At 34.6% G+C, this 19,298-nt stretch overlaps 1 protein-coding gene across 2 annotated transcripts in view; it reads right to left on the bottom strand.

Moving 5' to 3' along the window:
• Positions 1-15,682, bottom strand: part of LOC138305573 (cytoplasmic polyadenylation element-binding protein 1-like) — a 32,043-nt gene extending 16,361 nt beyond the window's left edge. For both annotated transcript variants that reach the window (XM_069245881.1, XM_069245882.1), the window contains exons 1-2: positions 15,373-15,682; positions 1,428-1,578 (exon numbers count right to left, since the gene is read on the bottom strand). In XM_069245881.1, the coding sequence (XP_069101982.1) occupies positions 1,428-1,578; positions 15,373-15,384 (163 nt within the window). In that variant the 5' untranslated portion in view covers positions 15,385-15,682. The remainder of the gene's footprint in view (positions 1-1,427; positions 1,579-15,372) is intronic.
• Positions 15,683-19,298: the final 3,616 nt, after the last annotated feature.

The following is a 19,298-nucleotide window of genomic DNA, read 5'->3' as shown; positions in this document are numbered from 1 at the left end:
GAGTTAACTATATTTAATGGTGTTACTGCTATGTCATTTAAATGAACCAATGGGTCGAAAGATACAGTAAGAACTGGTATTACTGACTTACATTTAGTCTGGTTGGGGTGGGAATGTTTATACCACACTGGTTTGTCAGATTGAGGGTGTCGGGGACTGGTATCACTGACTTACGTTTAGTCTGGTCGGTGACTGGTATTATTGACTTACGTTTAGTCTGGTCGGTGACTGGTATTATTGACTTACGTTTAGTCTGGTCGGGGACTGGTATTATTGACTTACGTTTAGTCTGGTCGGGGACTGGTATTACTGACTTACGTTTAGTCTGGTCGGGGACTGGTATTACTGACTTACGTTTAGTCTGGTCGGGGACTGGTATTATTGACTTACGTTTAGTCTGGTCGGGGACTGGTATTACTGACTTAGTTTAGTCTGGTCGGGAGGAATGTTCATACCCCACTGGTTTGTCAGATTGAGGGTGTAGGGGACTGGTATTACTGGCTTGGGTTTAGTCTTGTCGGTGACTGGTATTATTGACTTACGTTTAGTCTGGTCGGGGACTGGTATTACTGACTTGGGTTTAGTCTGGTCGGGGACTGGTATTATTGACTTACGTTTAGTCTGGTCGGGGACTGGTATTATTGACTTACGTTTAGTCTGGTCGGGGACTGGTATTACTGACTTACGTTTAGTCTGGTCGGGGACTGGTATTACTGACTTACGTTTAGTCTGGTCGGGGACTGGTATTACTGACTTGCGTTTAGTCTGGTCGGGGACTGGTATTACTGACTTAGTTTAGTCTGGTCGGGAGGAATGTTCATACCCCACTGGTTTGTCAGATTGAGGGTGTAGGGGACTGGTATTACTGGCTTGGGTTTAGTCTTGTCGGTGACTGGTATTATTGACTTACGTTTAGTCTGTTCAGGAACTGGTATTACAAACTTGAGTTTAGTCTGATCAGGGACTGGTATTACAAACTTGAGTTTCGTCTGGTCAGGAACTGGTATTACTGACTTGGGTTTAGTCTGGTCGGGAACTGGTATTACAAACTTTTAGTCTGTTCGGGGACTGGTATTACTGACTTAGTTTAGTCTGGTCGGGAGGAATGTTCATACCCCACTGGTTTGTCAGATTGAGGGTGTAGGGGACTGGTATTACTGGCTTGGGTTTAGTCTTGTCGGTGACTGGTATTATTGACTTACGTTTAGTCTGGTCGGGGACTGGTATTACTGACTTGGGTTTAGTCTGGTCGGGGACTGGTATTATTGACTTACGTTTAGTCTGGTCGGGAGGAATGTTCATACCCCACTGGTTTGTCAGATTGAGGGTGTAGGGGACTGGTATTACTGGCTTGGGTTTAGTCTTGTCGGTGACTGGTATTACTGACTTGGGTTTAGTCTGGTCGGGGACTGGTATTATTGACTTACGTTTAGTCTGGTCGGGGGGAATATTCATACCACACAGGTTCGTAAGGTTGAGGGTGTTGTCGAGGAGAGCGTTGATCTGTTTGAAGATGTCCTGTTGACTGTACTTCACGGCCTCCCCATCATAGTCCTCCACGTTGACAGCTGGAAGTTCCTAGAACATCACAAGTCTGATTTTAACTATTGTTTACTAATTTTATTACGGTCAAACCTGTCTATAAAGACCAGCCACGGGACAAGGGAAAAGTGATATATATACCTAAGTGGTCTTTGTACACAGGTCAAATAGGACTCTTTGGTACTTTTACCCTACAGAAATGGACTTAGTAAGCAGGTGATTACCATACAGAGATTGTCTCTAAGAGATGTTTCATTGTAATTGTAAAGCTAAAATATATTTTCTAAATATTTTTTTGTGTAAAAGATTGATTTTTTTTCTTATCCAATAACCGTTGACATAAGGTATACTAGTAAATAAAATTACAATTGTTTATCATTCAGTCTTGTAATAACAATCAGAAAGCAGCCTTTAGTAATCCCCAGCTAGTGCCACACACTCTGTACATAGACAAACAACACATGAGGACCAGTTGGAATAACCTTTTACCTCAGATATGCTTAAAGTGGTAATGCATAATTTTATTAGTTTTACTAGTTTTTCAGTCATTTTAATTTTACAAGGATTTTCAAGACTGACAAAATCAAAAGCACTAAAACATTTTACAAAAACACATGACATGCCAATTATGTCTTTGTACTTTAGTAAACACATTTTTGTATGCCACCTACAATGGACAAAACAAGGTATCTATTTGTGTTATTTTTGAGTGTAAAATGCATTTCAAAAGTGTCCTAATAGAGTATGTAGTTCTTTCATTTTGAAAGTAGCTATGTAGATGTTGTGAGAATGAACACTGTATATACATCAAAACTGGTATAATTTACCTGGTGATGAACTGGACACCTACAGTAGGATATTCTTTGAGCACATTTTACATGTTCTATTTTTAGGGGGAGATAATCCAGTATTACATTTCACAAAGTCTAGTTATAATAAAAACTTATCAGTGCAACCCATGTAAATTTGCCAACTTTTAACAATCCCTGCAGGCTCCTGATGTAAAGTTTAATAGCAGTGGTCATTTACTCATATAACAAACTTTGTTACTCTTAATTAGGAGTAAAATCAATTAATAGAATTATCATCTTTAAAAGTTCTTATTTTATTTAAAACAAGAGGCCCATGGGCCTTAACTGTCATCTAACTATTAATTCGCACAATACAACATAGTCAATTTTAGCTATTTGACCCCTGTGACCTTAATTGGAAGATTCTTCAAGGTTATTAATTTGAACAAACTTGGTAGCCCTTCATCCCAGCATGTCACAGGCCCAATATAAGGTCTCTAGGGCTCTTAGTTATTCACAAGTCATTTAAAAATTTTTTTAATCATTTTGCCTCTGTGACCTAGAATGAAGGTCAAGGTCATTCATTTGAACAAACTTTGTAGCTCTTCATCCCAGCATATCACAGGCCCAATATCAGGTTTCTAGGCCTCCTAGTTATTCTCAAGAAGTCGTTTACAGATTTTAGCCTATTTGACCCCTGTGACCTTGAATGAAGGTCAAGGTCATTCATTTGAACCAACGTGGTAGCCCTTCATCCCAGCATGCTACAGGCCAAATATCATTACTCTGGGCCTTTCAGTTCTTGGAAGAAGCCGTTTGAATGAAAAGTTTATGCATGTTGCACGGCGTACGGCTGAAGGGTCAGATGACCTAATAAAAAAATTATGTAAATTGGTCTAAATAATATCTCATCATATAAGGTACCTCAATACTGTCAATGACAGTCAAATCTTCATCCTAATTTGTTTTCAATCCTGATTACTCACATTATAACATAATTATCTTGTCTTTCTCACATATTTCCAATCCATTCTGGCACACTTAATTCTGTTGTCGTTTTGATTTTAACCAAAGAACTCCTCTTAATGTTGTCAAAGATTCAATAATTTTCCTGTGAATGTACAGTGTAGCCTGTCAGTGATTATCTTAGATAGATCTGGATCTGAATAAAGGCCCGGCTTCCCCTACAGAAACTTTGCTGCTTTTTCCCAAATTTTATGTAAATATTTTCCTAAATAAGAAAAAAAAACTCTCTAAAATATGTATACATATCTTAACCCCTTAACTCCCAGATACGCCAAACTACGCCAATAACGTGTCGGTGTTGAACAAATCGTCATAACTCCCTTATTTTAGGAGCTATCGAGATACTGATTATATCTGCTAAAACTAGAGATAACAAGTAATATTTTGTGTTCTTATAAAATTTTCATTTAACAATGTCTTCATGGTGTTTTATTGAGTTTAAAAAAGATGCAGACTGAAAAACGGAACATTTTAAATTGATGACGTCGTCTTTCTGTCGGCGTAACATTCAGTGCACGGACCCGATATGGGATCCCTAGCTAATCAAAAAGTACTGAAAAATAATGCTTGAACTTCATACTGTTAATAACTTAGTATCCCAATTTTATATTTATCTTGCAATATCTACAAACGTTTTTTTCAAAAACAAAGATTTCATCTAAAAAGTACGTGTGATGTGTGGTTTTACGCGATACATAGCAATATGTGGTCAGTTTTAACCATTTTTTCTCACCAATCTGGCATAACTTATAGATACGATGAAAGTCAGGAAAATACTGAACAATATACACAAATTTATCATTCATAACATACCATATTAACAATACAACGACTCCATAAATCAACAGATGCATCCACGGAAAATTGCTCAGTCCCACGACTTGACGTTGATCGGTTTCACAAGCACCTGTGCGAAACCGATCGGCGACTTTACCAGAACACACGGATAATGGTCCTCAATTTTGCAGTTAAAAAACTCTAAACTCTTACGCAAAAATGTCAAGAAACATGTTTACAGTGATTTCTTTGACTGTATTCAAAAATTAAATGAATTCAGCAAATAAATCTTGCCGACGACACATAAAACTATTTATAGTAACGGGGATTTCCCCGGACTTTCATTTCTAAAAGTTACATGTATTGAAGCACACGTGTTCGACGCCGATTATTTTCTATGGTGGCCCGCATGTTTATAGCTTAATTGTTAGTATTGATTTGACTAGGACATCTTTTGAGTGACACTGTCATAATCACTGAGGACCTAATTAGCATGGTTGTGTTATCAGACGATATACATGTAGATCTACTGTACGTACGTGACACATGTACAATGTGCATGCGTGTAAGTATGCCGGACACGATGCGAAGTTTCCTAAACACAAAAATACGAAACATACATACTAATATGCCTAATATGCCGTAACCTCATCGTAAATATTATTTTGTATATACCAATAGAACTAAACACATATATACATAAGCTACATGTACATGCCGTGTAAATATAAAAAAAAAAACATTGATACGATATATATACCCATACATATTTTGTGGATTGGAATACTAGATTAACTTCAAATACTGACTAAAATTACTGATTACAAGTAATGGAAATAAAGAATTCAAGTGTCAATGACAAAATATATTAGATAATCTATAATGATATTTAATATCCAGATCATTTTTTTATATATTTTTTTTAAAAATATGATTCTTCAAATTTTACTGTAATGAATTTGATCTTCAAATACAAACTAGAAATGTCCTCCAGGAGGAGGTCAACTAATTAATCCAGTACAGTTTAGCAAAAATAGTCTATTGACATGAAAACAAAGGAATCTATATTTTGAAATTTTAGGGGGATCCTGACACAAACACAAAGTTCTACATTTTTTTACAATTCTTCAAAAAGTGTTCCAATTTGGATAGATCATGTTAACTTATATAGTGAAAGTTGCAGAGATACAATCATTTAGAATAATGACACCTTTCATATACATACCTATACATGTACATCATGTATACAGATAGATTCAGTATCAATAAAAAGTCTGCTCTTAATCTCAAATCAAAGATTGACACATGCAATGTACTATTTGCACTAAAAACATTAAAAATGCAGGTTGTCTGATCATACAAATAAGTCAACTGAATCTTATATATCATCTTCTTTATACTGCATATGCATTTACATGTAATCCAAATTATGGTTTTCTGATGGGAAGTGACAGGGCAACTTGAGCAGAGATACAAAATGTATAAACATATTTTGCCTGTAAAGTTCGTCATGCTTCAATTGACACAAATGTAAAATATTATGCTCTGTGATAGAGATACTATTGATATTTGTCCAGAAAAAGATTAGGCTAAAAAATGTACATGTATGTTACACAAATGTAGGGAAGTTAATTTTAAAATTACAATTTGGAAAGGGGTCAGATGTATTTAACATAACCCTGTAATGAGACTCAGCATTTTCATCATGTCTTTCTGCTTTCTTTATTAAAATAATCATATATGATTTTTGAATTGTTTCTTGTTGAAATAATACATTTTTTTTATCTTTAGCAAATCATTTGTAAAAAGAGCATATGTCAGAAAACAATGTTCAGATACATGTTTATGGATTTATTCATAGCTATATCAAAAGTGCACATGTAGTAAAAGTGAAGTCAATTCTTTGGATTTGTTATCACACAAGTATGACTAAACAAAGACCACATAGGTGTATGACAATACATAACATATATACAGGTAGGCACTGCAGTGTGTCTGCAGTGTGTCTACAATCTGACTAAGACATATTACATGCAATGCACATGCTTATGTAGATACTGTAATATGGTCAAGACATAACATTCATATATGGCAAAGATATGAATCATATATGTAGACACTGCAGCGTATCATTCATGTGTAGACACAGCAGTTTATCTACAATATGGTCAATGCATAAAACATATACATGTATAGACACACAGTGTATCTACAATATGGTCAGTACATAACACACATATATCTGTAGACACTGCAGAGTACCTACAATATGGTCAGTACATAACACACATATATCTGTAGACACTGCAGAGTACCTACAATATGGTCAGTACATAACACACATATATCTGTTGACACTGCAGTGTATCTACAATATGGTCAAGACATAATACACATATATCTGCAGACACTGCAGTGTATCTACAATATGGTCAAGACATTAGACATATACATGTGTAGTCATTGCTGTGCATCTACAATAGAATATGGTATATACATGAAACATACGCATGTATAGACACGGCAGTGTACATATGTATCAACACTATGGTCAATACATAATTTAACACATATACATATGCATGTTTGTAGACATTGCACTTGTATAACCAATATGGTCAAGAGATAACACATATATATATATATATATGTAGACACCACAGTGTATCTACAATATGGTCAAGACATATCACATATACATGTATGTACACACTGTATGCAGTGTATCTGCAATATGGTCAAGAGTCAATAACACACAAGTATGTGCATTACATGTAGTCCGCTAAACCTGCCTATATTATTAGGCTTCTTTTTTATTTTGCCAAATATATAGACAAAAAAAATATTAAAAAAAGCCTAACAATATAGACAGTTTTAGCGACTACATTACATGGTATCTACAATATGGACAAGGTATACATCACATATACACATATATGTACGATGCATTTGTTTTGCAAATGTATATAGATGTATATCTGGGAAAAGGTGAGGGCTTCTACCATAATATATATATATATATATAGGTTGTCTTTTTGGTAACCAAGCAATATAGAACTGGACATAGAACACACAGATAATAAATGATTAATAGAGATGGTTTGTATTTCTATCAAATATAGAATATATATATGCGTTTTTGTCTTTAAAAAAATAACATGCAAATCATTATGAGTACATGTACATGTAGAATTCACAAATTTTGTCAAGAAAAAACAAAAGCTGTCTGCTAGTCTTTTACTCTGTATTCATTTATTATCTTGATGGATATTGATACTTTTGTGTGGATAAACTAAAGAAACTGGCAATATACAATGTTGGTAAGTTACAAATTACTGCAGTAAACTATGAGAGTACCGCATTGCATTTTTTATTGTGTACACTGTACAGATATATATTTAGATATATTATCTAAACATCTTGATAAATATTTGTAGGCCAGCTTGCTACAATGACATACAGGTTATTATGTTGGTTTTTGGCGTTCCAAAAATTGAAATAATCTGAGTATGAATATAAATATTTAATATTATAAAGAGTAACATGTCAAACAAACGATTTTGCAACACATTACATTTTTTTCGATATTTTAGTCAAATGGAAGCCCGTGAAAATGGTTCCATCAGTGTAAAATCGCATTTTTCCGTAGTTTATATTTTGGTTGCCATGGTAACATTTTTTACGCAAAAGATTAATGATTTGATACCAATTCTTACCACGTTCTCTTTTGAAATTAATACGAAAGGTAAAAGATCACCAAGCCTGTTAAATATAGAACAAACTTTCTCTAGATGAAGCAAGACAGGTGAAACACTAATTTAAGCATTTTCAAAAATCATCGGTTTTTAATTTTGTTGGTAACCATGGTAATATTCATAATTAATTTGAAATTATGGCATTCAATAAAATTTTTCACCCTTCTGCAATAATATAGTTGATTGTTAGGTTGATAAATTGACATCTAAATAACTTTCGTTGTCTTAAGAGTTATAAATGTAAGAAACTTTAACTTTTTTGTAAAAGTCCAAAATTTCGGTTGCTATGGTAACGTTATTAATGTGAAAACACCATTTTTCGTACAAAATTTGAAAAGGTTGTGATGTGAAGTTTCTAAATATATCTGGGTTGATTACCAAAAATGTTGCTGCAAAAGGGTGAAAAATCACTTTGAAAGAAAATGTCAGATTTTCGAGAACTCTGCTAAAAATTCTTGGGAGTTAAGGGGTTAAGAAAAATGCCATGTACTGTTTTCCCAACACAAAATGTACACTGGTACAGGCCACTGAAATTACCAAGTAAGAAAATCACTACCTGTCCAAACCCGACCTTGAATTGTCTTAAAGATGCTCCACCGCTGACAAATGGTATTTTTTCACTATCAAAAACAGCAGCAGACAATTTAATATTTATCTTCAGTTACAAAAGTTACTTACTTTACATCATTACCGTCGTTGAAAAGTTTGAGCTTCTAATTTTACTTCAAGTTTAAAATATCGAAAAATAATTAATTGCATCTCGAAAAAATTGAAAAAATTCCAAAAGCAAAATAAATTATTTTATATTATATTCTGTGTTAATATATACATGATTAAACACCAATTATTGTTTAAATTATGAATATCATTTATGCTCTGTCGGCGGTGGAGCATCTTTAATCCGAATACCTTTATATTCTGTTTAATTTCCTTCTTAATTTTAGTAATTTAAAGATGCTCCACCACCGACAGAGCATAAATGATATTCATAATTTGAACAACAATTGGTGTTTCATCGTGTAGATATATGTCTAATTAAGACAAAAAATTATAAAGAATAATTTATTTTGCTTTTGGTGCATGCGCAGTCAGAACTTCATTCTATATAGGATATACTGCCACGGAATTTTTTCGGGATGCAAATAATTATTTCTAATATTTTTATCTTGAAGTAAAATTAGAAGCTCAAACTTCCCAATATTGGTAATGGTGTAAAGTAAGTAAATTTTGTAAATGAAGAAAAATACCAAATCGTCTGATCCTGTTTTTGATAGTGAAAAATTTCCATTTGTCAGCGGTTTTAGTAATTTAATTTAAAACTGTATAATCTGAAACCTGCCATATGCATGCTGGTCCAGATAACAACTGGTTTAGACGAGTATACACAACATTACCAATATCTTCTGTAACAATATCACCACTAGTTGATATTCATTAATGCATCATCTTGTTCTGTTAATGGCCATTAATCCTTGACAGTATCCACATAGATACATGAATCCATATTCCGATGTGTTATTAATAGTTGTCACATCCTTTGAGATTTTTTTTCTTTCTAACTTGCCTTCCAAAGTATCTTCAAATCCAATTAACATTCAATTAAGCTGAAGGTATTTCCAAGTGTCATCAAGGTAGATAGACTACATTCTTTCTAATATAACATCGTTCACTGTCAATTCCTCTGGAAACTATATAATGTTATTATTCTTTCAACAGTACAGATCTTCAGAAGGGGTAATATCCTGTGTATTAAGTCATGGTGGCCATAGTACAGTACCCAGCAACAGTATACAATAAAAGCACTGATACACTAGTTCACTCACTGATACACTAGTTCACTCACTGATACACTAGTTCACTCACTGATACACTAGTTCACTCACTGATACACTAGTTCACTCACTGATACACTAGTTCACTCACTGATACACTAGTTCACTCACTGATACACTAGTTCACTCACTGATACACTAGTTCACTCACTGACTCACTGATACACTAGTTCACTCACTGATACACTAGTTCACTCACTGATACACTTTCCACTCACTTCACTGATACACTAGTTCACTCACTGATACACTAGTTCACTCACTGATACACTAGTTCACTCACTGATACACTAGTTCACTCACTGATACACTAGTTCACTCACTGATACACTAGTTCACTCACTGATACACTAGTTCACTCACTGATACACTAGTTCACTCACTGATACACTAGTTCACTCACTGATACACTAGTTCACTCACTGATACACTGGTTCACTTCTGGCTATAACCACCTGTCACCTCTAATGATCCAAACCCACCATGAACATAGAGCTCTTTACTAATTTGTCCTGTGTCATCACTGATTGAGATATAACCACTGTCCAGTGGTGATTCCAATGTGGCAAACAGTTCAATCATAAAGTCAAAGTCACTGAAGTCTTTGCTACTTATCCTTTGAAACAACTGATTCTAATGTATGTGCTGATCATATCACTGGCCCACTGAACATTCTCACGTATCCCCTATATGACCACTGATGGAGCAGATCTACTGACCATTACATTGTATCCCCTATTTGACCACTGGGCCCCTGACCATCCTATCCTCCCCTGTAGTACACTTTGATGGTGTTTTCCCACACACACACTTGTCCAACAATGCAATCACTTGTCCCAAGTTGTAGCAGCCAGATTTCACCCCTCTCAGTCTGGTGATAGGCCAATATCACAGCCACATAAAAACCATGACGAAATATAAATGGTTTTACAAGATAGGAGTGACCAGTGCCACAATACATCACAGATAAATCTGACCACCAATTAGAATCTGTCTTCATGGGTGTACTTCCTCCTCCTTATCTGTGTCAGCTTCACCATCAAAATTAAATCTTACAAACATGTATAGCATTGTCAGCTTAAGATGAATGTATCAAAATTAAATCTTACAAACATCTAGTCTTGTTAGCTAAGGTAAATGTATCAAAATTAAATGTTACATATACATGTAAAGGCCAGATAACCATCATGAAACCCATATTGAAAGAAAAGCCTCCTCTATGTAAACTGGTCACATATATCTTTCGGTCAACTTAAACTTAAGATTTAGAGGTCATCTTCATCAAAACTCAAAAGTTCTGTTTGAAGCTTGGGGTCATCAAAATTAAATCATAACAAAGTTCTGATTAAAGCATTGTTAGCATACAGACCACTTCATCATCATTTAAGGTTTGATACATGTAGCATGAGCTGTGGGGTCAGTTTCAAAATCATTTCAAGTAAGCGTTACATTTCAAAGCCTTGTTAGCTTCATTTCACCTTATTAGACTGAGGCCATTGTCTTCCATAAGATCAAATATGATAAAATCTTTTGTACATCAAGTTCAATTGTCATGAGATGACAAAAGGTCAATGAGTATTCTAGTTAAATACTTTTAGTATACAGACAGTTCATATGGTATACCAAAAATAAAGTAAATCAAAATTTAGTAAAATTAAAGAATATGTAATCACTGAATCAGCTTTATCATCATGTAAATTTTTAATTTTATTCATGATCTCATTGTTCACTTTTCCTGTATATCTTCCTGTTTATCATTTTTTTCACCTGTATTGATCTTAAAGCATTATATGAATTGTTTATCCATTTTCCCCGGTCTAAAATTGTTTGATGTCAGAATGTTGTGAAATTGATAAACTGTAAGCTAACAGCACTTCTTACTTAAATCTTCCCCCTGATTGGTCACACTGTCTGGACCCCTCTCTCATCTGGACATGGTGTTAATTGCTCATCCTCACAACACAGATTGGGTCTGTCCTTGACCAGCCAACAGACCACTGGTCAGCTGCTCTCTATGACTAGTACCACACTAAATTAATCCCCAAGGTTCAGTTTACTTTCAATAAAATTTCATCTAGTTACCATCAAATTTGGACTCTTTTGTTTAGTTCTCAGAGAGTTTTTATTTTTTCTAGCTTATCTCCCCTTACATTGAATGATGTGTGTATCAAAGCAAAATTTTATTGATAATGTCAAATTAGGTCTAGACTAATCACACATAAGATCAGGTATTGTTTAAGTTTCTCAGTGTTTAAATTTCAATTTCAGATTATCCTTATCAAAATTTGTGGGGCCAGCTCAGATGTTGCTCAGATAGAATTAGAAACATTTTTAAAAGATATAACTATTTTTTGCAGAATAGTAGGTGGCCAAATTACCAAAGTAGCTGGTCAAACCCTGTAAATATTACAAAAGGTTTAAGGATAGGCATCAAATCAAGAGGAGGGGAGATTGCCAGGATCTGGTGTCAGAGACCTGATGTATTTATAATTAGGGGAGGGGGGTCAGTAGAGATCTATAATAAAGTGTAGGATTTCATCATCAAGGCTAAAATATTGGGAGGTACTGCCTATCAGCCAGGAAGCAGATAAGGCCAGACTCAGACAGTGTTTGTTTTGGAAATCCCTCATTAATTTTCCCAAATTGTCAACATGCTATTATGATATTGTAAATTGGGATGGGGGAGGGGGGGGGGGTTAGGGAGGGTCTAACCTCTGATGGAAGGGAAGGAGAGTGGAAGTGTCCCATACCTATAAGTAGCCATCCTCTTTTTCAGGACTCTAATCTATTTACTAAAATTAAAAGCATGTAGTGAAAATCCAGAAAACTTGACACCCTATTTGAGGAGCGATCTGCAGTAAGGTACAATAGGTACAGGCAAGCTACTGTACATGCCCAATTTCTAGAACTGTGGTTTATACATCAGTCTCTTTGAGCTGTATTGTAAATTGATGGCTTTTCAAAAAGTTCATACAAATTTGATCAAATTCAGTGACCTCTATTTTTCAACACTTATTAGGTTGAATGTACACTTTCATTCACCCTAGGTTTTATTCATTATCAATTCCCTGTAAGAAACACCTAGTTTTAACCTGGATACCAGGGCTCGAATTTTACTTTTTTTGCCACTTGCTAGAAATAACAAGTGCCATAAATTTTTACTTGCTAGAATATATTTTTTACTTATAATTAATATCCGTATTCAAATTACAGTTATGTTATAAATAAAATCCTTTATTTTTGCATGATGATGTGAGGTGTTTAAGTACATAATGTATATCAACAACATTACTGTAAGAACTGAGCCCCCATATTTTTCATTACAACAATTTTTCACAATCATTATGCCATTTTTACAGTTGTCCCTGTTAAAAACCACTTGCTAAAATAAGCAAGTGCATATTTTTTTCACTTGCTATTCTGGTATATCTACTTGCAAAAAGCAAGTAAAACAGCCTGAAATTCGAGCCCTGGATACAACCTACATATACCTCTGTGTAAATTCAACTTTTATAATGTAATTCTTTAATAGGCCTATCTTATAGTTGCAATCTCTAACAATTTGTCAATTACTGAGAGAAAATGCCTGAAATAGCTAAAAAGCCAACAAATTATTATGTCGCAATAATGTCAGGGTTCATAATTAAGTAATCAACTCTTGCATACTGGCCCAATATGAGTTGATTTTTGAAATGGCAAGTTGAAAAATATTGTACTTTCAATTTTCAGGGAGCAGGTACATTGTTTCATTCTCATTACATTGTTTCATTCTCAACATATATAGACAATCAGAGAACCAGACATCCAAACACTGTGCCATACAGATGTCCAAACACTGTGCCATACAGATGTCCAAACACTGTGCCATACAGATGTCCAAACACTGTGCCATACAGATGTCCAAACATTGTACCATACAGACGTCCAAACATTGTGCCATACAGATGTCCAAACACTGTGCCATACAGATGTCCAAACACTGTGCCATACAGATGTCCAAACACTGTGCCATACAGATGTCCAAACATTGTACCATCCACAGTACCATACAGACGTCCAAACATTGTACCATACAGACCGAGACAGTGACTTATAATATTTCATGTCAATCAATCCTGCTGTTCATAATTTGAGCTAATAGACAAAAGCATTTACGTGACACTTTAATCATACATAATAACGTGATAAAGTTTTTATATTTTACACAAGGTGCCATATTCTGAAAATAAATGGGTGTTACATAACACTATACAATGACACTAAAAATGTTCAACATTTCTTGTTACATATTTAAAACAAACATAATTAATATCAATGAATTTGGTTGCTTTTAATTTTACTTTCAAAAGTGGCCAGCAAATTTCTGATTTAGCGAGTTGAAATTTTACCAACTGACTGAATATAGATAGTAGACTCAAAAATTAAATTCAACCCCTGAATTTGACCTACAGTATAATGTATCTGACCCAATAAACGCCCGGTGCGTTTAGAAAATTGGAAAAATGAAAAGGTGCTTATTAAGATGAAATTTTTGCAAACTTATACAGTTTTGTGTAGTATTGGTCTTTATGATTTATGCCAATGCAATTGAAATTGAGACCTAAAACGAGGAGGGGCGATTTTAGAGACATGGAAGCTTATTAGGTAGATTACAGATTATACAGTATACGATATGTATCATCAACTGTCATTAGTTACATTCCAATAGCTCTCACTGCTAATGGAAAAAGGCCTGGGCAGTCTGAAGTCTTCTCTTATGTAATGGATGACATAATCAGCATGATATTTCAGAGTTTGTTCCAGTTATAAAAATTTAATTTAAAATATCCTCAAGTCATAGACAGGAGAACTTCTTAGTACTTCTGAAGTACTATATGCACTACTGACTCCTCCTCCAATGACAGCATGCATTGCAATTAGTCCCAATCATATCAATATTAGTCAATTTTCATGTTATTCATATAAATTTCACGGAACATCAGTGAATTTTCCTTGTATTGGGCCATTTTGTATCAACTGACAGTATGTCATAAAGATAGGACGACATTTGTAATTTTCTCAATCAAAGATCATCTGTGACTGAGATTGTCATTTTCAGATGAATTCAACATTATTGCTAGGGCATTTCTTATGAGAAATTTTCTAAATCGTATTGATCTTGTCGATTGTTTTTGCAAAAATGAAGGGGAGAAAAGGTCTCCTCTATAATGTATCCATGGGTAAATGATTCAAGGGAGGTAAATCTTGAAGAGTTATCTTCTTCATATCACTATCAGTTCATTTTTGCTATGACATTTATTTTATTTTATTTCATTTTTTTTCAATTTCAATTTGGTTGTAAACATATAGCGCTTAAAGACGTTTAAAAACTGGTGTACACACTAATAGTTAATTGTATTCTTTATAAATACAACATAAAATGTTGACAAAAGAAAGCGAGTGATAAAATGTATAGACCTACGAGAGAAGTTCTGAGGCGCTCAGTTTACGAGATTTGACCAAATCTGTGCGTGGTAGATCAGTCATCTCTCATAAATGACAGTATGGAATGTCAAAATTAGCACAGCGAAAAAAATGATTGTTTAAGTGCAAAGAGTAATTAACAATTGGAACTTTATTATCCTAAAATATCTCAGCTAAAATACTTACAGTGGCTGCCATATTTCGGGGTTTGGATATCGTAGAACTGCAGAATGTAGATGACAATAATACCCCAGGCTCGGGCCCGTCTTTTGGTATCTCTGTGTTTCCTTCTTGAATACCAACAGCGAAGTAATACCGTTCAATATCCGTGACAAAATATATATCCAGCTCAACTCATGCACGTGGGTTCCGCTCACACCCCAATGGAATTCATTGGCCTGGGGTTCTCCGGTCGGGTGAGCTGTGTTTAGGTGGAAATGCGACCGCCATACCATGTGAACGAACCCATGAGCTTTTCATTCAATAAAAAAGTAGCGCACCTGTCATCCGGCACGTGCTGTGACGTCATTTTTTGGAAGAGTTAATTTGCTCGAGGGGGGATTGCGGTAGAAATAATTGCCGAATAATAATTTTTATCAAGTCAAAATGTTTATTTCTCAAAAAAACTACATTTTGGCAAAAAAGTAAATCGTCTTAGAGTAACATTTTGTCGCGATATAGACGTGGACAAGCAATAGTGATAAAATGAAAGTAGGTGACACTCTTCCCTGACTACCGACGGCGTCACGCGAACATGGATCATTCCGTATCAACACAAAGCTGACTGCTGTTTTTACGTTATTTTCTGTTAAAAATCAAGTTATGAATAAATTCTGTTTTTAGTCCATATTCTAAGTATTTTTCGTTAACAAAGATACATTGTAGGCCTAACCAAAGTATCCATTCAATTATATCTGTATTTTTCATATTGGTATAAATATGAAATACTGCTGAATTAATTTACATTATTTTTTTTTTCAATTCCTAATGTACATGTACAATAAAAGGAGTGCATGCAACTGCCCCCCCCCCCCCCCCCCCGTTCCCCAGGATGGGGGAGAGGACATGTCTTTTTTTCTTTAAACCACCCCCCCCCCCCCCCCATTTTTCGCCGACTGAAATTTTCTAAAAAATGCTTATTTGAAAGAAAAATGGTCATCCTGCACATTTTCGTACTTCATTCTAGAAAATTTTCCGCTGCGCGACGTATTTTCTAAACGTCCAAGCACATAATGTCAAACCTTAAATAGTAAAAATTCAATACAAACGAACTAGACTAAAATGTCCATCAAGGGATTATATGTACTATTTAAAAATGTCTCTTAAAAGATCAATTTATTTATATGTCTTAGCGAGACAATTAATTCATTTTTTTATGTTACACAACAATGTGCTGATGGTGTGAAGCCGGTGTATGCAGATCGAGTAGGGTTGTATAATGTTATGACGACACAGTTATCATTTCTAAATGTAAGTAACTTTAAATCGAAAAATTACCATGTTAAGAACGCTTTATAATCATTAAAATACATCGTAAAACTCATCTCAGCCATTCTTAATCGTATTTTTTTTCCCCGAGGGAGACCAACGGACCCCCCTAGTACCAAATTCCCGCGCCTTTGGGCGCTCGCAAATTCATCAAAATGCACCGTAAAACTCATCTAAGCTATTCTAAAGCTTTTTTTTCCGGGGAAGACCCTCGGACCCCCCAAACACCAAAATCTCGCGCTTACAATATTTTCTCGGGGAGGGGAGGGTGGGGGTGGGGGTGGGGGGGTGGGGGGTGGGGGGTCACCCACAGACCCCTAAAACAACATAATCTCGCGCCTTCGGCGCTCAGACGTTAATTTGGCCAATTTGCGTATTCGTTAATTTCATTTCAGCGACCCTACTGTCTATAAATGTGTGCAAGGATTAAATTTATTGATATATGAAAAATGTACATAAAGCATATATGGTTGGGAGTTGAATTAATCTCCTGCTGTAGGTGCGACGGCGGAGGGAGGGGGATGGTACAAAATATTGGGGACCTTTGCCCCCCCCCCCCCCTCCCTCCTCCATTACGTTTCATCTTCCTACGCCACTGCATATCATTCATGTGTAAAACTTTTATTGTTTGTTTGATTATTTTAACGTCCTATTTACAGCCAGGGTCATGTAAGGACGGCTTCCCGTGATTATTATTGTAATAGTCCTGAATATTTGTTAATATATGGTTGCGTAATTAATGTGATTTAGAAAACTGGAAAAAGTTGTGATCTGAAGTTTCTATATGTCCATTGATTGTTTACCAAAATTGTTGAATTTACAAAAGGGTGTTGAATGAACCTAAATAAATGTATACTTTTGTACAATGTATTTCAAACGCCTACTTTAGATTATATTACAATTTATGAACTGTTTTGTGACCTGTACAATACATGTACCGTTGTCAAACGTCGTGTTACATATATACGTGTATACGTATCTACATGAAAATCAAAACATTACTGCAACAACACAAAAATTACTTACATTTATTTATTTGAGTATTTATTTGATTAATTAATTAAAATAATAAAGTGTATGACTTCAAAAATAAGTTACAGACAACTGTGCAGAAATACTCCAATGTTTTTGCGTTTTAAAATTAATAGTTTTTATATTGGAAAAATTATTTAAACAAGCGAAGCAATAGATCAGCACTTTGATGCGTGTTTATGGACTTCTACAGTAAACCAAAAGCGATAACAATAATATCAACTCAAACACTGGAGCGTTAAAAACGGTGACTTAGAATTTGTTGTTATTTTTGGGAAACATGTAAAACATAGCGTTTTAATGGATATACTAGAAATTGCCATTGGACAATTTGACAGGCTTTTTTTTTTTTTGGGGGGGGGGGGGGGCAGAGAAACATGTCTTTTTGCCCCCCACCCCTCCAATTCATTTTCGCCGACTGAAATGTTCTTAAAATGTTTACTTGAAAGAAAAATGGATCCTTCTGCACATTTTTGGTACTTCATTAATCTTATATCACATCACACAATGTTCAAACCTAAAAGGGACTAAATCGATGAAAATTCATGTAATAAAAGATAAAAAGAATTATAGAACTAAAAATAATTGTAAAAGTTATGTACTTTGTGTTAATAACAAAATTTAAAAGTTTGTATAACAATTTTGTTCAAAATGGAGAAAAACTGAAAAGAAATAGAAACGACCTAGTCACTATTTCATATTATTATCTTTCGGCGAGTGTAAACAATCCCTATGTGCATGCGCGACGCGTGAACATTCAATACATCCGATCGAAGGAAATCTCATCTGTCTATATAATTGGACATATCTGCTATCGACTGAAAACACAAATTTATCGACTACAGGTTCCTGATTACTGTGTTAAATCTAATAAACGTTTAAACGTATGCAGAAGTTTTGTGAAGAGTTTCTAAGTGTAAATAATCCTATACTGTACAGGTTTTTGCAGCCATAAAGAAGAGTTTTCATTATATTATATGGTTTTATACTTGCTTCTACCATTATTTTATTTTCATTTGTCATGATATTAGGTACTCTTCCGCTAAACCTGCCAATAAAAAAGGCCTAATATATAGACTTTATAATAAGGAAAAAGTGGAAAAAAACCGTAATAATATGTTTAGCGGACTTAGTAAGTACATTAATATTTGACATTCCCTATCATTGACCTTGTTATTCCCCTACATAGTATATCCTTAGTTATAATGTCTATCCGTCTAATGGGCATTCCCTATATATCTCGCAATCTAATGGAAATTCAAAGTTCCAGTCTAAATATCCTTAGTTATAGTGTCTATCCGTCTAATGGACATTCCCTTATATACTTAGTTATAGTCTCTATCCGTCTAATGGACATTCCCCTACATGTTACTAGTTATATAATTTTTTTCAATCTGTTTAATTAAAACAATCAGCCTAACTACATATACTAAATTTTATGTGTACTTTTATGCATTCAAAGCAAAAATATACCTTACATTGTAGACCTATGTATATGTTTGCTTAATAATGTACATGTACACCTGTATTCATGCTTAATATATACATAATTAACGGGGGAAAATAGATCTCACTTCTTGTCATATTTCCAT

Source organism: Argopecten irradians, chromosome 13 (genome assembly GCF_041381155.1).
Source record: "Argopecten irradians isolate NY chromosome 13, Ai_NY, whole genome shotgun sequence".
Taxonomy (NCBI): domain Eukaryota; kingdom Metazoa; phylum Mollusca; class Bivalvia; order Pectinida; family Pectinidae; genus Argopecten; species Argopecten irradians.
This window is presented reverse-complemented; position numbering and strand designations above follow the sequence as displayed.